The 21,866-nt window shown below is 46.5% G+C and overlaps 1 protein-coding gene across 1 annotated transcript; it reads left to right on the top strand.

Moving 5' to 3' along the window:
* The first annotated feature begins 435 nt into the window (after positions 1 to 435).
* On the top strand, positions 436 to 19,459 carry SMU1 (SMU1 DNA replication regulator and spliceosomal factor). Its single transcript, XM_056117109.1, has 12 exons — positions 436 to 539; positions 5,064 to 5,274; positions 6,836 to 6,988; positions 8,709 to 8,819; positions 10,296 to 10,424; positions 11,210 to 11,329; positions 12,750 to 12,866; positions 13,380 to 13,507; positions 14,311 to 14,437; positions 16,545 to 16,712; positions 17,375 to 17,527; positions 18,919 to 19,459. The coding sequence occupies exons 1-12, from the start codon at positions 514 to 516 to the stop codon at positions 19,015 to 19,017; spliced, it is 1,542 nt and encodes a 513-aa protein (XP_055973084.1). The 5' UTR covers positions 436 to 513; the 3' UTR covers positions 19,018 to 19,459.
* Positions 19,460 to 21,866: the final 2,407 nt, after the last annotated feature.

The raw sequence follows: 21,866 nt of genomic DNA, 5'->3' as shown, positions 1-21,866 counted from the left end.
GTCAATCGAATTGCATGAAACCCAAGCAGCACTTCTACACAATCTCTTCGAAGCAGAACCCCCCCCCCCACACACACCCCTGCGATAGTACAGCAGGTAAAGCGCTTGCATTGCACGCGTCTGCCCAGGGTTCGAGCTCCGTCACCCATACAGTCCCCAGAGCCTGCCAGGAATATGCATACTCAGGTATTCACCTTCCAACAGGTGTACCCCGCAACAACAATAACAAAAAACCTTAAAAATAAAAACAAAGGGAAAAAAAGAAGCAAAAAGCTCCCCTTCCGGTCGCAAACCGGAATCGCTCCCGCGAGCGGACGCATAGCCCAACCCCATCTCCACCGCCTTTTGACGCCCCGCCTAACGCCCCGCCCCCTCCAGTACGCCCCGCCCCCGAGCGGGTTGTCCCGGCGCGAGGAAGTGACGTCAGGCCAACGTCGGAAGTGACGCAGACTGGTGGCGCGTCGGGGCCTGGCTTGATCGTGGAGCGGAGCCCCTTCGCGGCGAGATTCCGCTATGTCGATCGAAATCGAGTCCTCGGAGTGAGTCCTGCGGGGACGGATGTCTGCCAAGGAGTGGGGGGAGGCAGTCCAGAGGCGAGGGAGCGGCGGGGCCTGCCCGTGTCCGCGCAGAGGCCACCCGGAAGGCGGTCCCGCGGGGGTGGGGGTGGGGCAGGACCCGAGTTTGATCGTGCCCGGCGGCTCGGCCCCGCGACGCGCTGCTGCGCAGGGATGCTCGGGTTCGACGTCCCTGGCGCTGTCCTTCCTTTGCAGTGGGTGAACTGGGGGCCGTTGCATCAGACCACCCGCCGGGCCTGAGTTCTTCAGCCTGGGCAGCAGCTCTCCGTAGTTCCGGAGAATCGTCGGAGCCTGGGGGGCTGGGGGCCGGGGTCGGAAGGTTGGGTAGTTTTGCGGGGAGGGGTGGCATGGAGGAGGGTGGGTGCGACTGGACTGATGAACGCAGAGGGGCTGTGCAGCTCACTTCTCCGGGACTCCCATCTCTCCCCTCCCACCCCCCTCCCCCAGCCTGGCCCGTGCTGGCACTTTGGAAGGAAACTGGCAGCAAGTTTCCCATGTGCCCCGGGGAGGGGGCGGGGAGGAGAGGACCCGGCCTTGGGAGACTTGCCTTGGGAGGCAGGGAGGGTCATGCACTCCTGCACTTAGCGAATGTTGAAGGCTACAGCGAGCTGTGCCGGACTCGGGGTGGTGCAGAGGTGAGCCGAGCAGACAGGTCCCTGCCATCAGAGAATGCCCCTTTGTATGTGTGTCGTGGGGGAGTGTGCGCCAAAATGAGACTTAGCAGGTGGTCGTCAGTATTGTGAGTAAAAACAAAATCAAGAGGGGCGATGGAGAGTGCGGGCGGATCAGACAGACACCCCATAACTAAGAGGGGAAGGAGCGAAAGGGAAGGGCCCTATGGACGGTGGTAGAGGGGCGTTCTAACATTGTAGCCCTAAAAGCATAGAAGGCGCTCATACGCTTGTAAAACCAATGGTACATCACTATATTTAAAATTTTTTTAAAAAGACACCCCAGCAGGAGTTTTTTTTCCTTTTTCTTTTTTGGGGTCACACCCGGCGATGCTCAGGGGTTACTCCTGGCTCTGCACTCAGAAATTACTCCTGGTGGTGGTCGGGAGACCATATGGGATGCTGGGAATTGAACCCTGGTCGGCCACGTGCAAGGCAAACGCCCTACCCACTGTGCTATTGCTTCAGCCCCTCAGCAGGAGTCTAAAAGGATTTCATGCTTTTGAGCTTGTTTCATAGCTGCTTCCAACTTCCCCTCCCCCCTACTATGGGATACTGCATATTTTTATTATTGATCAAATCTTCTGTGTATGGAGCATTTTCTGCGCTTGACTTGTTAGAAACAGTTTAGTTGACCCTTTCACCAACGCTGCAGAGTAGGGGTTTTTTCTTCCAAGATCAGGGCCTGGCACTGAGGTGTTGGCTGGCTTGTCCAAGTTCACGGTGAGACGTGGGACTCTTGATTTCAAATCGCAGTCAACTCATTTTTAGCTCAGAGTGTGACATTGTGCTTGAAGGAAGTGAGCCTGATTTTGCTGGGTCAGGTCTTTGCAGGGAGGGTGTCTCATGTGGGTGTGCGCTTGAGAGCATCTGAAGGAAAATGGGAGCGCCTAGGGGTTCCCTAGAGGGACCACAGAGAGAAGAGACAACTGGGAGGAGTAGGTAGTTCCGGCAGGAGTTTTGCTTTGCTATTTGAATCTTTATTTTCCCACTTCTCTCTGTTATTTGATCCGATCCTCATCTGTGAAATCAACACTAGTATTACCTATCTGGGTTGTTTTGAGGAATAAGTGAACCACTCTTACCTAAAAGGCTTAGAATATTTCTTGGTGTGTTATAAAAAGTGGGCTGGAGCAATAGCACAGCGGGTAGGGCATTTGCCTTGCACGCAGCCAACATGACCAGCCCGAGTTCGATTCCTCCGCTCCTCTCAGAGAGCTCGGCAAGCTACGAGAGTATCTCGCCGGCATGGCAGAGCCTGGCAAGCTACCCATGACGTATTGATATACACAGTAACAACAAGTCTCAAAATGGATACGTTACTGGGCCCGCTGGAGCAAATTGATGAACAATGGGAGGACAGTGACAGTGACTGTTATAAACAGTGAGCACTGGTGGTGGTTTTATGATGATCATTTCTCGCCTGGAAAAGGGAGTTGATTAAATTCCAATCTGACAACCGAAGCCTCTATACTACTACTGTCCAGTAGAAATACTGTTGTGCCATATATATTTGGATGTGTGTGCTGGGGGGGGAGGGCGGGAGACACACATCCAGCGGTGCTCGGGCTTACTCCTGGCTCTGCACTCAGACATCAGTGAGGTCAGGCAATGCTCAGGGCTCATGGTGTCGTGGTGCTGCAGAGGGCTGCAGGGGGTGGAATCTTGCTCAGCTGTGTGCAAGACAAATGCCCTGCCAGCTGTACTCACTCTCGCCACCATAAGTGTTATTTTTTTCTTTTCAAATGTATGTGCTTTTAAACAATATCAAAGTGTTGTACAGTTACAGTGAGTTTATATAAGCAGATTCTTCAGATTCATTGAATAGGAAATTTTGTTTTAGCTGTTTTTGTTTTGTTTGAGGGGGGGAAGTTTGCCTCACACTTGGAGGTGCTCAGAGGCTGCTTCTTGATCTGTGCTCAGGATTCATTTCAGAGGGCTTGGGGGACCATTTAGTGCTAGTAATAGAACTGGGTTGCTTACTTGCAAGCAAGTTCTCCCTGTACTGTGTCTCTGGCCCATGATCAAAGTGTCTTTACTACAAATAATTAAGAATCTTTCTGTCACATGTTGACATTCTCTCAGTGTTTGGAAATTGGGTCTTTCCCTGAATGTGTAGTGTTCTTTGATTTTATTTTTTTTCCTGTTTGTTTTGAAACTTTGATAATGAAGTTAGTGGATATGGGCCAGAGGTTAAGGCACTTATGTGCATGTGGCAGACCCCTTACAATCCCTAGCACCATATACGGTCCCCTGAACACCACTGGGTGAGGTCAGCACCCCACGTCCCCAGGAAATAATTGTGGATAGGTGCTATTTTTGCCAGTGAGTAGGCACAGTTTTATTTTGCTTTTACATGCAGTATAGCTCTATTTATTTGTGTTCAGCAAATCTCATCTAAGAAAATCTCAGTTCACTTTTAGGGGGGTTGTTATTTAAAAACAACCAAATCGCCCTGTAGTTGTTTCAATTACTTTGTGTTGATGACTAGCCTAGGTTTAAATGTTCAGGGTGAAGGGAGATAGTTCAAAGAAGGAGCTTGTCATGCATGTGTCCAGCCCTAGTTTGGTCCCCATAACTGCATGTTGTTCTCTAGCACCACCAGAACTAGCCTCTGAGCACCTAGGCCCAGAAACCAAAATGGTAACAACCAACTGAATCTTCACTGGGGCAGGGGAGGTAACTCAGAGATTCGGAGCATACAGCTTGTATGTGGAGGCCCCAATTCAATCCTCACACCAAGTTCCACCCTCTCAGTGGCTTTGGCTATGACTCTGAGAACTAAACCCTTAGGCCCACACCACTGGGCCTAGTGTTGCTGGGAATGGCCCTGAGAACTCCAGAGTGGGCCACTCATTTCCCACAACTGCAGTGTGCAGTGGAATTATGCAAAAACAAACAAGAAACTGGGCATAATTAAGTGCTCTCTAGCTTTGGAAGAGAGTCATTTTATTAATCAACTCCCTGGCAAATGTAGACATCGAACAAATTGTTTTCCCTTTTCTGTGCCCTAGTTCTCCTGTTTCAGAGATGGAGCTAAGCCTCGCTGATTCTCTGGTCCCCTTAGATTCTTTGATTGTTTTGTTTTGTTGCGTTTTGGGGTCACACCTGGCAATGCTCAGAGGTTGTTACTCCTGATATTGCATGCCGGAATCACTCTTTGTGGTGCTCGGGGACCATATGCCAGGCCTAGTCAGCTGTGTTCCAGGCAAGCGCCCTACCTGCAGTACTGTCTCTCCTGCTCCGGATTCTGAGATTCGAGAGTTTTGCTTATGGTAAAGAAATGGAAGTAAAGGAACAGGAGACAGCTTTGGGGTTAAGTGTCATGCCTTGTAACCCCTGAGTATGGTTTGCTCCCCAGTACCACATTCGTGGTCCCAGGTTATAACTTTGGAGGGCCCAGCACTGCCAAGTATAAGTGGTGCCCTCGCACCCCCCACCCCCACCCCACCCAGCACTTGAACCTGTGGTGCCAGACACCGTAAGCACCAGCCACATCCTTGTGCCCTCACATTGAACTGTCCCAGCCCCATTAGTGAGGGATCACTGGGAGTGGACTCCAGCCCCTCCCTCCCCTGCACTACTTGGGAGCACCGCCCCCCCCCCCCCCCCCCAAGCTCGGAAAAAGAAATGGAAAACATGCTGCGGAGATCACTCAAAACTTTGTTGGGCCCCTGACCTCTGCTTGGTGTGTTCCTAAAAGAAAATGAAACACATGGAAATGAAGGCTAGTTGACTGAGAATTAAGTGGAGGGCTTTCCTTTGCCATCTCTGGGGAGCCAGGATCCCAGAGTGAGAGGTCTTTCCTTTTTTCCAGTGTGATCCGTCTGATCATGCAGTACCTGAAGGAGAACAGTTTACATCGGGCACTAGCCACCCTGCAGGAGGAGACAACCGTCTCTCTCAACACCGTGGACAGCATCGAGAGTTTTGTGGCTGACATTAATAGTGGCCACTGGGATACTGTCTTACAGGCTATCCAGTCTCTGAAACTGCCGGACAAAACCCTCATTGACCTTTATGAGCAGGTAAGAGTGGGAGTGCTCGCGGGTCACCCAGGACTGGGAAGTTAGTGGTGAGCATTCCCCCCCTTACACGATAGAATTCCAGGACTCCTTATTTTATACTTTCTCTTTTTGGAAATGGCCAAGCTTTTCTCAAATTGAAATTCTGGCCACCCAGGGTTCTTTCTCACATAGCTCACAAGGGTTCGGCCCTCGGTACAGCTGCCCTTTCTGCAGACAACAACTGCACTGTGGAGTCTCAGGCCACCCCCTTTTCTGATTCGTTGCCAGCAAATTCAGCAGTCCCCTTGACCCCTTCTGAACTGACAATTTGCTAGAATAGCTCACAAAACTCATGAAAGAACTGTACTTACTTACAGTCTTCTTTAGCACAGATTCAGGTCAAGACTAGCCAAATGAAGAGACGCATAGGGTGAGGGGCCTGGATGCAGAGCTTCCCGTGCCTCTCCTCAAGGATGGGGGTCTCTCCCTGGCGCATTAGCATCCTCTTGTACCAGGAAGGCCCTTTGCAATCTTAATTTGGGTTTTGTTTGGTCTCCGGCTCCCCAACGCTTCCTGGATGTTCATCTCGCTCCCACAGTTTCAGCCTTTCAGTCTCATTGAATTCACTTTATGAATTGGCCCTTCTGGGAACCCGTGATTGAACCTTCTCCTTTGCACTGAGTCAGGTGTGATGGCAACATGGAGAATAACAGATATTCCTCTTACAGGGAAGTTCCAAGGCTTTGGGGAGCTCCATTCCAGGAGAGAGTATGGGCACTTTGTGAAAATAAGAATGAGCTGTTTGGAGTGGAAATCAGAAAATGGATTTGTTTCTTTGTAGTTCACCAGAGTTTGGCAATTCCTCTAGGAAAATGTTGGTAACTGGAGAAAGGTTCCTTTGGAGTCCATGGAGATCATCACAGTTTTACTTTACTTCACTTATATTTTGAACAAGAGATTTGAGAGGAGAGAAGATTGATAGATAAACTAATATTTTAAAAGAGTAGAGACTGGAGAGATAGTAGCGTGCGGCCTGGTTTGACTTCATGTGGCCCCAACGCAGTGCCAGAAATAATCCGTCTCACAGAGCCAGGAGTAAGACCTGAGCACAACCAGGTGTGGCCCCAAAACTTAACTCTGGGTGGGGGGTTGGGAGTGTGCTTTAGTGATGGAGTGAGTACTTGCTGTGTGAGGCCCTAGGCCTGGATTCAGTTTCCATCACCACCAAACAAGGAAAAGGGTGGGAGTTGAAGGATTGAACTTACTACTTATAATTCTTTGTTTGTGCCACACTATTCTGTGCTCTGCGTTTATTCCTGGCTCTGCACTCAGGAATGAAGGAACTTGGTGGGGCTATATGGGGTACCCAAGTCAGCCATAAGCAGGGCGAGTGCCCTATCTACTGTACCGTCTCTCTGCCCTTTTATAATTTAGTTGTCCACTTGAATTGCTTGTGAAAAAGAGAAGACACGTTTTCTAATATTGGAAATCTCTTTGGCAGGCCATTTCTGCATCAGAATTGTACTGGAAAAGCAATGTTGAATGAATACACTGAAACAGCCATTTTCTTCCCTTTACCCAGGTGGTTCTGGAATTGATAGAACTCCGTGAGTTGGGTGCTGCCAGGTCACTTCTGAGACAGACTGACCCCATGATCATGCTGAAACAGACACAGCCAGAGCGCTACATTCACCTGGAGAACCTCTTGGCCAGGTCTTACTTTGATCCTCGAGAGGTATGATGGTGGTAATGGAAAGAAACTGTTACTGGGGCCGGAGCTGTAGTACAGCGGGTAGGATGCTTTCTTTGCATGTGGCCGGCCCGGGTTCGATCCCCGGCATCCCGTATGGTCCCCTGGGCACTGTCGGCAGTAATTTCTGAATGCAAAGCCCAGAGAGAGCATTGCTGGTATGACCGGAAAAGGCAAAAAAAAAAAAAAAAAAGAAAGAAAGAGAATAGAAGAAATAGTATAATCTTTTCAAGTAGTCTTATCGTATAGTTTTTTATGTAGCGCGGTAGCACTGTCCTCCTGTTGTTCATCGATTTGCTCAGTTTGTGTGGGCCCAGTAATGTCTCCATCGTGAGACTTGTTGTTACTGTGTTTGGCATATCGAATACATCACAGGTAGCTAGCCAGGCTTTGCCGTGCGGACGAGATACTCTCGGTAGCTTGCCGGGCTCTCTGAGAGGGGCGGAGGAATCGAAACCGGCTCTGCCGGGCCGGCCACTTGCAAGGCAAATGCCCTACTGCGATGCTATCGCTCCAGCCACTACTTTTTGATGATTATGATTTATTTTTTGAGAATGATACGATTCTTTTTATTTTGTTGTTTATGTTCATTGATGTTTGTTTACCCCTGTTAGAACAATATTGTTCGATTTCCTGAGTTTTAGGAGATTGTTTATCTTTAAAGAAGCAGAAAATATATCCTGGCATTATTTTTCTCTCAGGCCAGACAGTCGGCCCCAGAGTGCAGCCTGTGCAGGGGTGTGCTCCGGGCAGTGGCTGTATCCTCCCAGCTCCCTGGGGTCTTGGAATCATATGCTTTTGCTTTTCAGTCAGTGTGCATGCTGTTAAAGCGACACTGATCTCTCCATTTTCCCTGAGTGTTATTCTCTGGGGGCTAAGAGATGGTTCAGTGGGCTGGGTGCATACTTAATGTACCAGTGTCTGGTCCCCTAAGCACAGTGGGCAGCCTAGGGTGGGCAGCACCCCCTAGACACTAGCGTTGGCCTCCAAATAAAACACCCCAAATGTTGTCATATGTGTAGTTTTATTCTTTTGTCATCCAGCCTTTTATTAGAGTTTTATCGAAATAGGTGGTGAGGAATTTAGCAGGACTGGGTAGTGGAGAATCATTCACAGATGCCAGGAAAGGAGCTTGGATGAGGAAAGGAGCTTAGATCACCAGGACAGGTTTAAGTTAGAGATGGAGAAGAACTTCTGTCCTGAGCAGATAACATGGGATGTAAGGAATCCTCGGCTCTGCCGTTTCTAAGACCCCGGGAAGACAGCTCTGACTTGGATGTGGCTCTTACAGTGGCATTTGGGACATATGATCCCTCTGTGGACCACCAGGATGGTCCAAAGGGTCCACAGGTGAAAATGGAGGAAGTGGGGGTGCTGGTATTAGGCTGGAGCCAACCAGTAGGACGGGAGCCGCAGTGAGAAAACAGTCAGAAAGGGGCCATGATTAGAGAATGGTTGAGAAACACATTGTTACAGCAGTGCCTGGATTGATCAACTGCAAATCTGTTCCAGCTCTTGCTTAGGAAGTGCAAGCCGGGATAGAATTGGAAGTCATTTTAAAAAAAAAGAGTTGATTTAATGAACCCCCTGTGTAACTGATTTCTTTCCATGTTTTCCTTTTGAATGTTTATGATGGATATTTTCAGTTTGCAAACATACCTCCCAGCCGCTTTGTGGAAACAGTGCTCCCCCTCTCCCCTTCCAGGCGTACCCAGACGGAAGTAGCAAAGAGAAGAGACGAGCAGCAATTGCCCAGGCCTTAGCTGGGGAAGTCAGTGTGGTGCCTCCTTCTCGTCTCATGGCGTTGCTGGGACAGGTAATGAAATTCCTGAGGAACCACTGTGACGTTGAACCCTAGGTGCTGTTTCCCCCATAGGAACTGTGTGTGCTAAAGGGTGTCGTCACAGTTGTGTGCTATCTACTGAGCTGCTTGGAGCAGTAGCTAAGCCATGCCCCCGTCCTCTTTCTCCAGAAGCAGTGGAGATTTGTAGTTAAGACTCTGATAACTCAGATTTCGGTTTTCATAAATAAAGTTTTATTGAGATAAGGGTAAAAAAAAAAGATTACAATAACTCTCAGGACTGGGATTGTGGCTCTGTGTTAAGAGGTTACCTAGCTCACACGGGCAAGGTCCTGGGTTCTATTCTAGGAGGAATCCCTGAGCACAGGGTCAGGAGTAAGCCTTCATAACACCAGGTGATCCAAAACTAACAGGTTTCTATTTTTAGCAACAAATATAAAAATATCTAATTTTTAAGGAAATAAGATTCCCCTGCTCCAAAGAGTGGAAACTCTGGGTCATATGAAAGCTCTGTTCTTGAGTTTATTTACTTTGAGAAATCTTCAAACCATTTTTCAAAGAGACTGAACCGACAAGTAGTCCCACTACAGTGAATATTCATTCCATTTTTACCGTAGCTCTGCCAGCTCTTCAATATTTCTGGACTTTTGATTTGGGTTTTTCTTGTTTGTTTTTGCTTTTATTTGTTTTGGGGCCACACCTGGCAGTGCGCAGGACTTTCTCAGAGTTCAGGACTCCTGGTGGGATTTGGGGAACCAAATGGGGTATTGAGGATCGAATCCCGGTCATCCGACCACTTGCAGGGCTATACCCTGCCTTTAGCACTGTTTCTGGACATTTTGACACAGAATCTCCTAGCGGAGTGAGGTGTTGTCTTACTATTGCTGACTATTTTGATTTCCCTGATAATCAGTGATGAACAGTATGTTTCCATATGCCTGTCGGTTAGCTCTCTGTCTTCCTTGAGAGAAAGTGTTTGTTCATCTCTTCTCTCCCACCGTATTTATTTTTTGTGTTTGGGCCACATCCAATTCACTATTTTATCGCAATAGAATTTATATTTATCTTATAAAATCACCTCATGATAGGTAAAGATGACATAAAATTTAAAATACAGTCCAGTCATAGCTGATGCGTAAAGGTCAAGTACTAGAAAATAACGAACACATGGTTAACAGCAACTGGTTGGATGTTGAAACTAGGGGAGATTTATTTTCCAAATTGGATGTTGAAACTAGGGCAAATTTATTTTCCAAATAGTTTTGTTAGTAATGAGGCACACTACTAAGGAAACAGGTGTGGGAAAGATCTGCCTGCTGGTCCCTGAGTCCCCTTCCATGCTGGAGGTGAGCCTGTCCCTCCAGGTCACACCGGAACAGGTGAGGCTGTACTTGGGTGGGGCTGCGTGCTTAGGACCCTCTTCCTTCAGGCTGGACTGAGCAGTGAAGACCAGCTCTTCCAAGTTCCCAAGTAGCATGTCTTTCCTCACAGGCCCTGAAGTGGCAGCAGCATCAGGGCTTACTCCCTCCCGGCATGACCATTGATTTGTTCCGAGGCAAAGCAGCTGTCAAAGATGTGGAAGAAGAGAAGTTTCCTACGCAGCTGAGCAGGCATATTAAGGTAGGATCCTGAGACGCTGGCCGGCAGCAGTCATGTATGAGGATTGAGCATGAGCTTGTTCGGCCAGGCCCTGTGCTAAGGCTGTAGGTTGGGGCACAGGACCTACTCTTCAGTTCTAATAGCATTCAGGGATGCTCTTGGGAATCACAGGGATTCTCCGGTGGGGCCGGGACAATCCTAGCCCTGAGATTTTTAAGAAAGTGCTATTATATTCAAGGCTCTTTAGGAGAATGAGATCCATCATTGTTACCGGTATTTGGCATATTGGGTACCAAAGCAAAAAATAATATTAATAATAATAAAGCAATTGTCTATAGCTTTAATTACTTCTTGAATTAGTCACTGACTTGTTGGTTTAAATTGATAAAAAGATATTTTAGTAAATAAAAATAGACTTTTGATGGCGGGGGAAGAGGGGGAGAATATTTTTCCCATATGCACAGCTGGAACTTCTTAGGCCATATTATCACTGAGTGTGAAATTATGCCCATCGGCTGGATCCAGTAAAAACTTACATTTAGCAGGATTATTTGTTGTAAGAGCCATTAAGTCACAAATATGTATTTTGTTTTACTTTGGAAAAAGTAGTTTCAGCTGAGAGCCTTGGGCATAAAACTGGCCAGAGAACTACGGGTCCCACCCCTGCTGTGCCCAGGAACAGCTGCATCCCTCCAGTATTGGGGACACAGGCCACCTCACACTCTGCTGGGGTGGGTGGTCACAGGGAACTTGTTGGAAGAGCTCTCCGTGAAAGTACATCTGTTCCGTTGCTTTGTTTGAAACAGTTCGGTCAGAAATCACATGTGGAGTGTGCTCGGTTTTCTCCAGATGGTCAGTATCTGGTCACTGGGTCTGTCGATGGATTCATTGAAGTATGGAACTTTACAACGGGAAAAATCAGGAAGGTAAAGTATCTTTTAATTTAGTAACTTTTCTATTTTGGGAGAAGTTCTCTCATTGTTAATTATTGCCTGTTACTGTACAATTATTCTGTGTATGTGAAATTATTCTTGTCTTGTACTTGTGCTATTGCATGTGTTTCTCTTTTGAATGAAGTTGAAAATCTTTTCATATGTGAAAAGCTTCCGGTATTTCCTGTTCTTTGACGTCTGTGCATATCCTTTGCCCACTTTTCTTTTGGATTGTTTTCAGGGCTGGAGCGATAGCACAGCAGTAGGGTATTTGTTTACCTTGCACGTAGCTGGCCCAGCCGAGCTGGGTTTGATTCCTTTGCCCCTCTCGGAGAGCCTGGCAAGCTACCGAGAGTATCTCGCCCGCACGGCAGAGCCTGGCAAGCTACCCGTGACTTATTCGATATGCCAAATACAGTAACAACAAGTCTCATGATGGAGATGTTACTGGGCCCACACAAGCAAATCGATGAACAACGGGAGGACAGTGCTACAGTGCTTAGTGAATTCCGTGCCCAAACAAGCTGCTTATTGTCTACCCATTGATTTAAAATACTCCAGTCATGGAATACTAGGTTCCACTCCATTGGTAGTGGATTTGTGTTATTTTTACTTTCAACTTTAAATATATAAAGATTTAAAAAATACTCTATATATTAAATCTCATTTTATAATTAGGAAAATACTTTTTTTGAGCAGTGAATTATGAAAGAAACATTACACATGTGTTAACCAGTAAATTGTTTTAGAAAAAGTAGATGCTAATTTGGGAAATCATTCAACTTTTGCACATTATACTTGTAAATACATTTAGATATAAAGGTGATGGGGGAAGGGGGTTCAGAGGGTTGAGAGATAGTGCAATAGGTAAGGCACTTGCCTTATTCACATTGAACCCAGGGTTGTTTTTTGGAGGGGGGATCACACCCGGCAATGCACAGGGTTTACTCCTGGCTCTGCACTCAAGAATTACCCGTGGCGGTGCTCAGAGGACCATATGGGATGCTGGGAATCAAACCTGGGTCGGTCACATGGAAGACAAATGCTGCTGTGCTATTGCTCCAGCCCCTGGACCCAGGTTTGACCCCCAGCACCTCATATGGTCCCCTGAGCTCTTTAGTACCACTGGGTATGACCCCATGACCCAGAAATAAAAGTAAATATGAATCTATGGAAGGAGTTTTACCTAGAAAAGGTAAGCAATAAAACAAGAGTATAATGTTGGCATTTTTACAGTATTGGGTTTTGCATTGTATAAAAAATATCTATGTACATATATGCCTAGTACTACAATTTATTTTAGAGATTCAGAGTAAATCCATTTATTGTCTGATTTTCGTGAGGTTGTAGAGACCTGGGGCGATTGGGACCTAGACTTCTATATAATATTTCTGCGTACCATTGTTTTCTTTAGGATCTTAAGTACCAGGCCCAGGATAACTTTATGATGATGGATGATGCAGTCCTCTGCATGTGTTTCAGCAGAGACACAGAAATGTTGGCAACGGGTGCCCAAGATGGGAAAATCAAGGTATTGGATTAGTAGCACGAGCTGTTGTTTGATTGATCCTAGTAATAACACTACCTGGGCTGGGAAGGGTCGAGGTAGGGGTGGGCACTAAAAATTTGTTCAAGACCACATACTTGACAAGTGGCCTGGGAATTCAGTTTAGATCTTTCCATATCCTTCCTCCCATGCTACCCTGGCTCCTTTTGAATGATGTGTTGTGCTTTATTGTTTTATTATCGTGGTGGTCCACAAATCATTAGCTGTGGCTTGAATTTAATTGCTAGATAAAATACTAGAACGATTTGTAGAGTCTGAAATTTTGCTTTAATAATTTACAAGGGAAGAGGTTTAAGATTCAGGGGATTCAGTTCATGGTACTATGTGAACCAGACATATCATATTCGGCTCTTGGCATGCATTTTTAATGTGTTAATGCACTAATCAGCACTGCATGACCCTGCTGACTTTAATGGGACATTCTCAGGTACAAGTTTTGACTGGCTTTTGTTTGTTTGTTTTTGTTTTTAAATACAGGTATGGAAGATTCAGAGTGGGCAGTGTTTACGGAGATTTGAAAGGGCACACAGTAAAGGTGTCACTTGCCTGAGTTTTTCTAAGGACAGCAGTCAGATTCTTAGTGCCTCTTTTGACCAGACAATTAGGTGAGTAGTAACCCTGCACTGCCCTGGCTTCGGTCTGCTATAATGCAACTCCCTTGTGACTCCCTATCCTTTCATCAGGACATTCTGACATGGAGTGTGAAGCTATGTGTGACCCCATTACCCCCAAAGTAGTGCTGATGGAGGTGTTGTTCTTTTTCACTTATTTTACTTTTTATTTTCGTTGTGATTTAGGCAGCCTGGTTACAATAAAATGAATGTTAGCGATGCTGTTCTTTTGTACAACAAGACCCCTAGAGAGATTACCTCTAGAGATTACCCGGGTGCACACGCCTGCCTCCAGTCATTTCAGAGGGCATTTTATACACACAAATTGTATGTAGAAGCTTGTGGCATTAGCGATGTGTTATTTTTCATCCTGTCTTTTTTTGGTTATGATTTTGGGTCACACCTGGCAGTGCCCAGGGCTTACTCCTGGCTTTGTACTTAGGGGTGACTCCTGGCTGGGGTCAGGATCATACACAGTGCAGGGGATTGAACTCAGCACAACTGCCTCCAAGGCAGGTGCCTTATCTGCTGTGCTGGGGATTGAAACCAGATTAGCCAAGGGCCCTACTCACTGTACTATCGTTCTCACCCCAGTCATCTTTTTCTGTGCAAAACCTTTGTTTGGTTTTGTTCAACATAATGAAAATGATACCGCATACATAATTTCACAGCCCTCTTTATTCACTTAGTTTTATAGTGTGAAGTCCTAGAATTCATCTAGTTCATCTAGTGTATCATTTTTCACAATGATAACACTTAAAAAATTAATTTTTTACAATCTCCTTTATTCTTGACAGAATTCATGGTTTAAAGTCTGGGAAAACCTTGAAGGAATTCCGTGGCCATTCCTCCTTTGTGAATGAAGCAACATTTACACAAGATGGACACTATATTATCAGCGCGTCCTCTGATGGCACAGTGAAGGTTAAGTATTTGCTGCTGGTTTATGGTGCAGTGTCTCTTCTGTCATTGCCCTCTGAGGAGTTTCAGTGGTGATACTGTGATGGGTAGAGTAAAGTTCTCTGCCAGCTATTGTAGACGTGACTGAGTCTGGTACAATGTGGGTAATTCCTATTGGCCGAGGGACCTCAAACCTGCATTCGTGCTGTCAGGTGTAGCAGAAGAGATGTCCCGTCATTCTTATCTGTAGAGGTAACCTGTTTTACCCTAGGCACAGTCTCCTTTGCTGTGGACTGTGCGCCAGTCTCAGCCTCACCCACCTCTGGTTCCCACATCGGGAGCCTTCCTAATGACTGCTTGAAAGGAGCAGTGGTGGAACTGCCTTTTTCTTAGATGCTCATTTACTGCCCTCAGCTCTCAGTGGGAAACTAATGGGTCTTCACTACCCTGAAAAATGCAGTTATTTCCAGCAAGGGCCTCATTTCCTAGAAAAGACAGAGAAATCCAAACAGAAAATTGCCGCAGATCTGACACACTCCATTTATTTTCTGAACCTGTTTTTAAATTGCCAGATGAAAGCCAATGCTTTGTGGGAGAAGACCTAAACATTTTAGCACAGAGAAATAGGCCCCTGAGCTTTCTTGTTCTTGTTCTAGTTTGGAAATTGAACCAGAACCCTGTAGAAGAAACTCTTCCTCAGGATGGGTGGGGAGGCTCAAGACACAGGATTGGACCTCTGGAGAGGTGGTGACATGGGCTTGCTCTGTTTCCTGGTCCCTCCTCCCCCAAAAGTGGGATAAAGGCATCTTACTGACATTTTGGGCAGAAAATACTGGAAGCATTAAAATTCTTACTCCTGAAATGCCCATTTCAGGTGTAGCAGAAGAGATGTCCCGTCATTCTTAACTGTGAGAACTCTTGGGTTACTGGACTCTCCAGGCAATTGTGATACAGTAGCACTGCTTTCATAATAATGAAAAGTAAATGTTGGGACAACTGTTCTTCTAATAGGTATTTCCTTGGCACCAGTTTTATGTTAAAGTTCAGTGGAAGACAGGAAACAATAAAACAGACGAATGCCTCTGAGCCTTATTAAGAAAGTGGGGTCCAGAAAATGCCACGCAAAATTTGGTCTGACCCTTCTTTAAGCATGTTAGATTTCAGTCATTGTATTTAACTTGCTTTTTGGGTCACACCTGGCAATGCACAGGGGTTACTCCTGGCTCATGCACTCAGGAATTAACTCCTGGCAGTGCTCGGAGGACCATATGGGATGTTAGGAATTGAACCCGGGCCAGCCGCAAGCAAGGCAAACACCCTACCCACTCTGCTATCGCTTCAGCCCGATTTCAGTCATTTTAATGTTTGATTTAACCTTCTCCACCCCCCGCACCCCCCAAATTTTGTGAGGACAGTTAAATGCAAGGACCTCAGGGTGTGGTACTGCACCAATCCATGCTTGGTGCTCCACCTGGACCTGGTGCATGCTGGGTAGCACCCTGACTGCCGCCCCGTTTCTGATGTTAGGAGTGTCAGCTTAGAATGGCTGACATGGAGCTTTGTCACTTTTTGCTCACACCAATTCCTCAGCATACAAATGTGTACTATATATTAGAGCTGTCTTTTTTTGGGGGGGGTTTCCACACCCAGTGATGATCAGGGGTTTCTCCTGGCTCTGCACTCAGGAATTACTCCTGGCAGTGCTTGGGGGACCATATGGGATCTCGGGGATCGAACTCGGGTCAGCTGCGTGCAAGGCAAATGCCCTACCCGCTGTGCTATCGCTCCAGCCACTATTAGAGCTGTCTTAGAGAATTGATCAGACTGAATATCTGGTAATAGCTCTTTCCTGCATCAGCTATATTTTCAGTAATCTGTTGTGGTTTTTTTTTTTTTTTTGCTTTTTGGGTCAGACCTGGTGATGCGCAGGGGTTACTCCTGGCTCTGCACTCAGGAATTATCCCTGGCAATGCTCAGGGGACCATATGGGATCCTGGGAATCGAAACCGGGTCTGCTGCGTGCAAGGCAAATGCCCCACCTGCTGTGCTATTGCTCCAGCCCCCTGTTGTGTTTGTTTTTAACCTCCCTCCCCCTCCCAAAATATTTATCCTATACCTGTTTATGTCATAGATCTGGAATATGAAGACCACAGAATGTTCCAATACCTTTAAGTCCCTGGGCAGCACTGCGGGGACAGACATCACTGTGAACAGTGTGATCCTGCTCCCTAAAAACCCCGAGCACTTCGTGGTGTGCAACAGGTCCAACACAGTGGTCATCATGAACATGCAGGGCCAGGTGAGTGCGTGTTGCTGTGAGGGTCCTCGGGCTGCCTTCTTGGCCTCAGCAGAACTCTCTCCCTCCAGCCACCTGCAGTGGTTGTGTGTCCTGCCTTTCCTTCAACTCCTCGGGGTAATACGCTGACAAGTGGTGCTGTAGTTGTGTTCATCAAAACCGTGTTTGTGCGTGAGCCGTTCGTGGTCTGCGCCTGCATTGGCGTGTTAAACCAGGCTCCTAACTTGCCTTGATGCCTCCTTCAGGACCTTGCTGGAAAAAATTCTGTTTTCCTCTTCCCTTTGCTCTAGTAGCCACAGACACTTGGTGGGGTGGGGGTGGGGGTGGGGGGGCGCTTTAGTGCCGTGCTCGCCAGATCACATGTGCTTGCTGACTGGTGCTCTCCAGTGGTGGCACGCTGGGGCCGTGGTGGCCCCAGAGGTGACGCACAGGTGGAGACTGAGATTCATTCTTCGTGGGGCGAAACATCTCATTCTATGACTAAAGGGTGGGAATCATGATTTGGATGGGTAGATTCTCAATTTCGGTCAGCCTATGATGTTGCACATTATTAACAGAGCTGTTAACAGTAAGTCAAAGGGTTTGTACCATAACAATAAATTGTCGGACTGTTGCTAAGCCAAATGCTTTTTTTTTTTTCTGCCTTGGGCGGTGGTGTGATCCAGATTGTCAGAAGCTTCAGCTCTGGTAAGAGAGAGGGCGGTGACTTTGTCTGCTGCGCGCTCTCTCCTCGTGGCGAGTGGATCTACTGCGTGGGGGAGGACTTCGTGCTCTACTGTTTCAGCACAGTCACTGGCAAACTGGAGAGAACGCTGACGGTGAGTCTGACTGGAAGAAAGGGAGCCTGTCCAGCAGTATGTGTCACTTAGTTCCTCATTATTCTTTGCCTGGGGTCCAGTCACAGGGCCACAGCCCAGATGCAAAGGGGAAAGGAGTGCAGTTGTTTTGTCAAGGTGAAATGGAACAGTGAGGATAAGAAAAGGTCTACAGTAGGAAACCTACCCTGGGGGTGTGGGTGTGGTGGGAAGAGTGGGTAGGGGGTACCTTGAGCTGGAGAAGCTGGGACAGTGGTAGAGGGAAGCACACCCTGCCGATCACAGTGTCTAAAATGAAATTTTAAAAAATTTAAACGTCCTAGATATACCTATTAGACAATAATACTTATTTTATTTTGGGGACACTCCTGGTAGTGCTTTGGGACCGTGCAATGCAGGGCCTCAAATCCAGGGCGCTCCCATGCAAAGCATATTCACTAGCCCTTTGAGTTATGTCTGTGAAAAGAGAGGAATTTTGTTATTTTTGTGTTTTTGATGTTTGGGCAAGACCGGACTGTGATCATGGGCTGCTCCTAGCTCTGTGCTCAGGTGCTGGACAACTAATCCAGGTCTCCTACACTTGTAAAGCATATACTCAACCCATTAAACGATCGATTTCTCTGGCCAGAGAGAAATTTTTTTCATCTTCTAGGTTTTTGTTGCATCCTTTGGATTATACCTAGTTGCACTCAGGGACTATTTCTGGCTCTGCTCAGGCTTCATTCCTAGTGCTTGGGGGATTGAACTAGTACCAACTGAATGCAAGGCTAGGATAGTAACCCCTTTCTGCTCTGCTCTGAGCCCTGAAGAATTTATTTTGAATTATTATTGGGTGAACTTTTGATTCATTTGTTCTGTGTCCCTTCCACATACAAATCTGAGACATAAGCAAAATGGGATGAGGTTGAATGTGTCATGTAGCTGAGGAGCCTGGAAAATACAAGTTCAGGGAGTTGAAGAAATCATTCGGGCTTAGCCTAGCCTGTGTCTTGCAAGATGGTGAATAGGATCAGGTGCGAAAGTAACTTGTGAGCTGAGACAGCACAGTGGGTAAGGCACTTGCCTTGCATGCAGCTGTTATCTGAATTCACTCCCCTGCATTGCTTGTGATCCCGGAGCCCAGCCAGAAGTGATCCCTGTAAGCCCTGAGTATTGCCAGGTGTGCCCCCCCCCCCCCCCAATAAGTGATTTGGCACACAGTATGAAAATCAGCACCCACATTGTGAAACTGGTGGGATGATAACCTCATTGGAGTTTTTGGTTGTGTGTGTGTTCGGCCCTCTTTTGAGGAATCCTCAAAGATGAGTTCCCTCTTCTCTCCATTGAGCTCTGAAAGCCTGCACAGGGGAATTTATGAGTGCCCTAAGGCCCTAACCCTGCTTTGCTTATTCCAGGTCCATGAGAAGGATGTGATTGGCATTGCTCATCACCCACATCAGAACCTGATCGCCACCTACAGCGAAGATGGGCTCCTCAAGCTCTGGAAACCCTGATTTCACTTTCATTTTTCAAGTGGCTGTTTCTTGGGGCTGGAGCGATAGCACAGTGGGTAGGGTGTTTGCCTTGCACGTGACCGACCCGGGTTCGATTCCCAGCATCCCAGATGGTTCCCTGAGCACTGCCAGGAGTAATTCCTGAGTGCAGAGCTAGGAGGAATTCCTGAGCATTGCTGGCTGTGACTCAAAAATCAAAAAAAAATTTTTACGCTATTCATTTATGATTCTTAATTGGGGCAGTCACTTGATGTTTTCAATTAATACTCTACCCAGAGAGTGAAATCCTCATCAATCTAGTGGGATAAAAGTTATATTCCTGTGATTATTTGAAATACGCCTCCTTCAGTGAAACTTGTAAATAGGAAAAATCACCATACTCAGTAGCGGTTTTCTCTTCCATTTTTTAAAAGATGTTAATAAACTTGACACCTTTCTGGAGGCTCTGCTTTCCATTGTAAATAAGTGTCCTAGTTACATATTTACTTACAGAGTCGGTAGAGGAGTGTGACACAACTATATTGTCCTGAATCTTAAATTCAGCAGGATGTCAATTCCTGGGGTAGAATATAAAGGTTTATATATAAAGGTTTGGTGGGGCCCAGGAATGTAGCTCAGTGCTGGTAGCCTTTGTATGTATGGGTCCCTGGGTTTGATTCTGGCATCCAGTAAGTAAATGAATGCAACAGTCAGGTGTTGGCATCAGATCTCATTTCTGTACCCTCCCCCATTCACATGCAATCATCTGAGCTCTGCCTTCTTACATGTTCTGGTCCACGTGGGGAAATAGCCACTCCATCTTCTGAGTAGAACTAGTTACAGGACCCATTATGAGATGTTTAGTTTTGGCATCTCTCCTTTTGTATGAAACAAACTGTTTGGGAAATGAGAATGTGCTGTTGACTACATTAAAAAAAAACCCAGTGTTGCTGGTGTGTTCACTGTTGGTGAGACTATAATCATGTTCAGCCTTTATGGAAAATACTGTGGAGACTTTTTAAAATATTGCAAAGTAGGGGATTCTTGACTTCCATGCAGTCAAGAGTCCCTTACACTGCTTATGGTACCCTGAGCACCATTGAGTGTAATCCTCCAGAGAAAAAAATTGAAAATTAGAGGGCAAGGTTGATATCTCAATGGGCTGGGGACATGCTTTGTGTGTGTGCAGGACCATTGATTTTGATCTTAGCACTGCCAGGAGCAAGTCCTGATCACAGAACCAGGAAAAAGAGCCCTCGAGTGTGTCCCACTGCTGAACTACCATGTAATAAAGTATTTCAAGTCCTTGATAGCTATTCCTAGAACACAAAGCCAATAATTAAGAAATATATTCACATCTATGTTCATTTTAATGCTATTTATAATAGGCAAGATCTGGAAACAACCCAAGTCCCCTACAACAGGTGAGTGAAATTGTATTTACACAAATGGAATACTATTCAGCTATAAGATGAAATCTTGCAATTTGTTACAATATGGGTAGAACTAGAGGGTATCATGTTAAGTAAAATGAGGAGAAACAATAGACAGTTTCGTCTGGGATATACAGATACAACGGGAAAAAGAGGCTCTAATGAAAAGGAGCCCTTACACACTGGACAGCTGAGTGTGGGGGGTGGGCAGGGACTTGGGCAGGTAAATGAGAAAGGACCTGGCCTTGGGAATGTTTGGGAGGCTCTTAAAGAGCAAGATCTGGTCAGAATGTTACATTCATTGTAGGAATTCATCAAAATCCTCATTCTATTCCTGCGATTAGTGCCTCAACAATGTTTGAAACTGGGAAGAAAAGCAAATTAAAAGGTAGAGTTACAGGGGGAACATACTCTTTGCAGGGTGCTCAGGGATTACTCCTGGCAGGCCTCAAGGGACGTATGTGGCAGAGAGAGCCGGGGATCAAATCCAGGTCAAATGTGTGCAAGGCAAGTGCCCTAATAACTGTACTATGGCTTCACAACCCCCTCAACTTTTTCTGTTTTCATCAAAGGAGGGGAACCTAGTGGAGGTGTCCTGAGTTAGGAGGGGCTGCCCTAAGAGGTGCAAGGGGAGCTATCTCTAAAAGCCGTCTACATTGGCGAGGGGGACGAGATGGGGGAGCCTTTCCAAACAGTCTCTGGCATAGCTGCAAATTCTGTGCCAGACAAATATAACCAACTAGAGGGTTTTGGGATGGGGAAGTGGGGTGGGAAGTTAACTCCTGGGCAAGAACCTTTGTCCTAGTTCTGATCTATTTAACAAATGATGGCGACCATCCACTATTCTTTCATAGCCCCTTTTGTTTTTGGTGCCAGCTACTATTGTACCAGTTTATTCAACTTGAGTATTTAGCATTGCCCTTCCTTTCACAGAGCCCTGTCTTCTCAGAACCACTCTATGAAGCCTAAGCCTGTTGAGATTCCCGTAACAGGGCCATAGATACTACAGTGGGTAGGGCATTTGCCTCAGCTGACACAGGTTCGATCCAGGGCCACCACTAAGGTCCCCTGACTCTGGCCAGTGATCCCTGGCTGACCCCACCCTTCCCCCATCCTCTCCACAAGAAAGTGACCTTGGTCTTTGTTATAATTTGGACCACTGTGGATTCTGTCACTTGATTTACACTAAGGTTCAATTTCCCCCCCTTTTTTTTGAGCACATCCCTGACTTGTGCTCAAGGGGACGTTATGACAAGCCAGGAATCAAACCCGGATCCACTGGTCGTGTGCAAGGCGAGCGCCTTCCTTGATAGTACAATCTCTATTGCCCATAGTTTTCCCTTTGCAACTCAAATATTGGAATTTGAGCGACTCAATATGTGGCTCATTTCCAGACTGGAAATTTCCTAGTTATAGGAATATAACCTAGAGAAAGCT

The sequence above is a fragment of the Sorex fumeus genome, unplaced genomic scaffold (assembly GCF_029834395.1).
Source record: "Sorex fumeus unplaced genomic scaffold, SorFum_2.1 ptg000034l, whole genome shotgun sequence".
Taxonomy (NCBI): domain Eukaryota; kingdom Metazoa; phylum Chordata; class Mammalia; order Eulipotyphla; family Soricidae; genus Sorex; species Sorex fumeus.
Note: the sequence above shows the minus strand (reverse complement) of the source record. Positions and strands in the feature narration are given on the sequence as shown.

What these genes read in the sequence shown, in the direction of transcription:
- SMU1 (XM_056117109.1), top strand. Translation starts at nt 514, where the DNA reads ATGTCGATCGAAATCGAGTCCTCGGA. An exon ending in CTTACTTTGATCCTCGAGAG is followed by an intron (nt 6,989 to 8,708) that starts GTATGATGGTGG and finishes CTCCCCTTCCAG; the next exon opens with GCGTACCCAGACGGAAGTAG. An exon ending in AACTGGAGAGAACGCTGACG is followed by an intron (nt 17,528 to 18,918) that starts GTGAGTCTGACT and finishes TGCTTATTCCAG; the next exon opens with GTCCATGAGAAGGATGTGAT.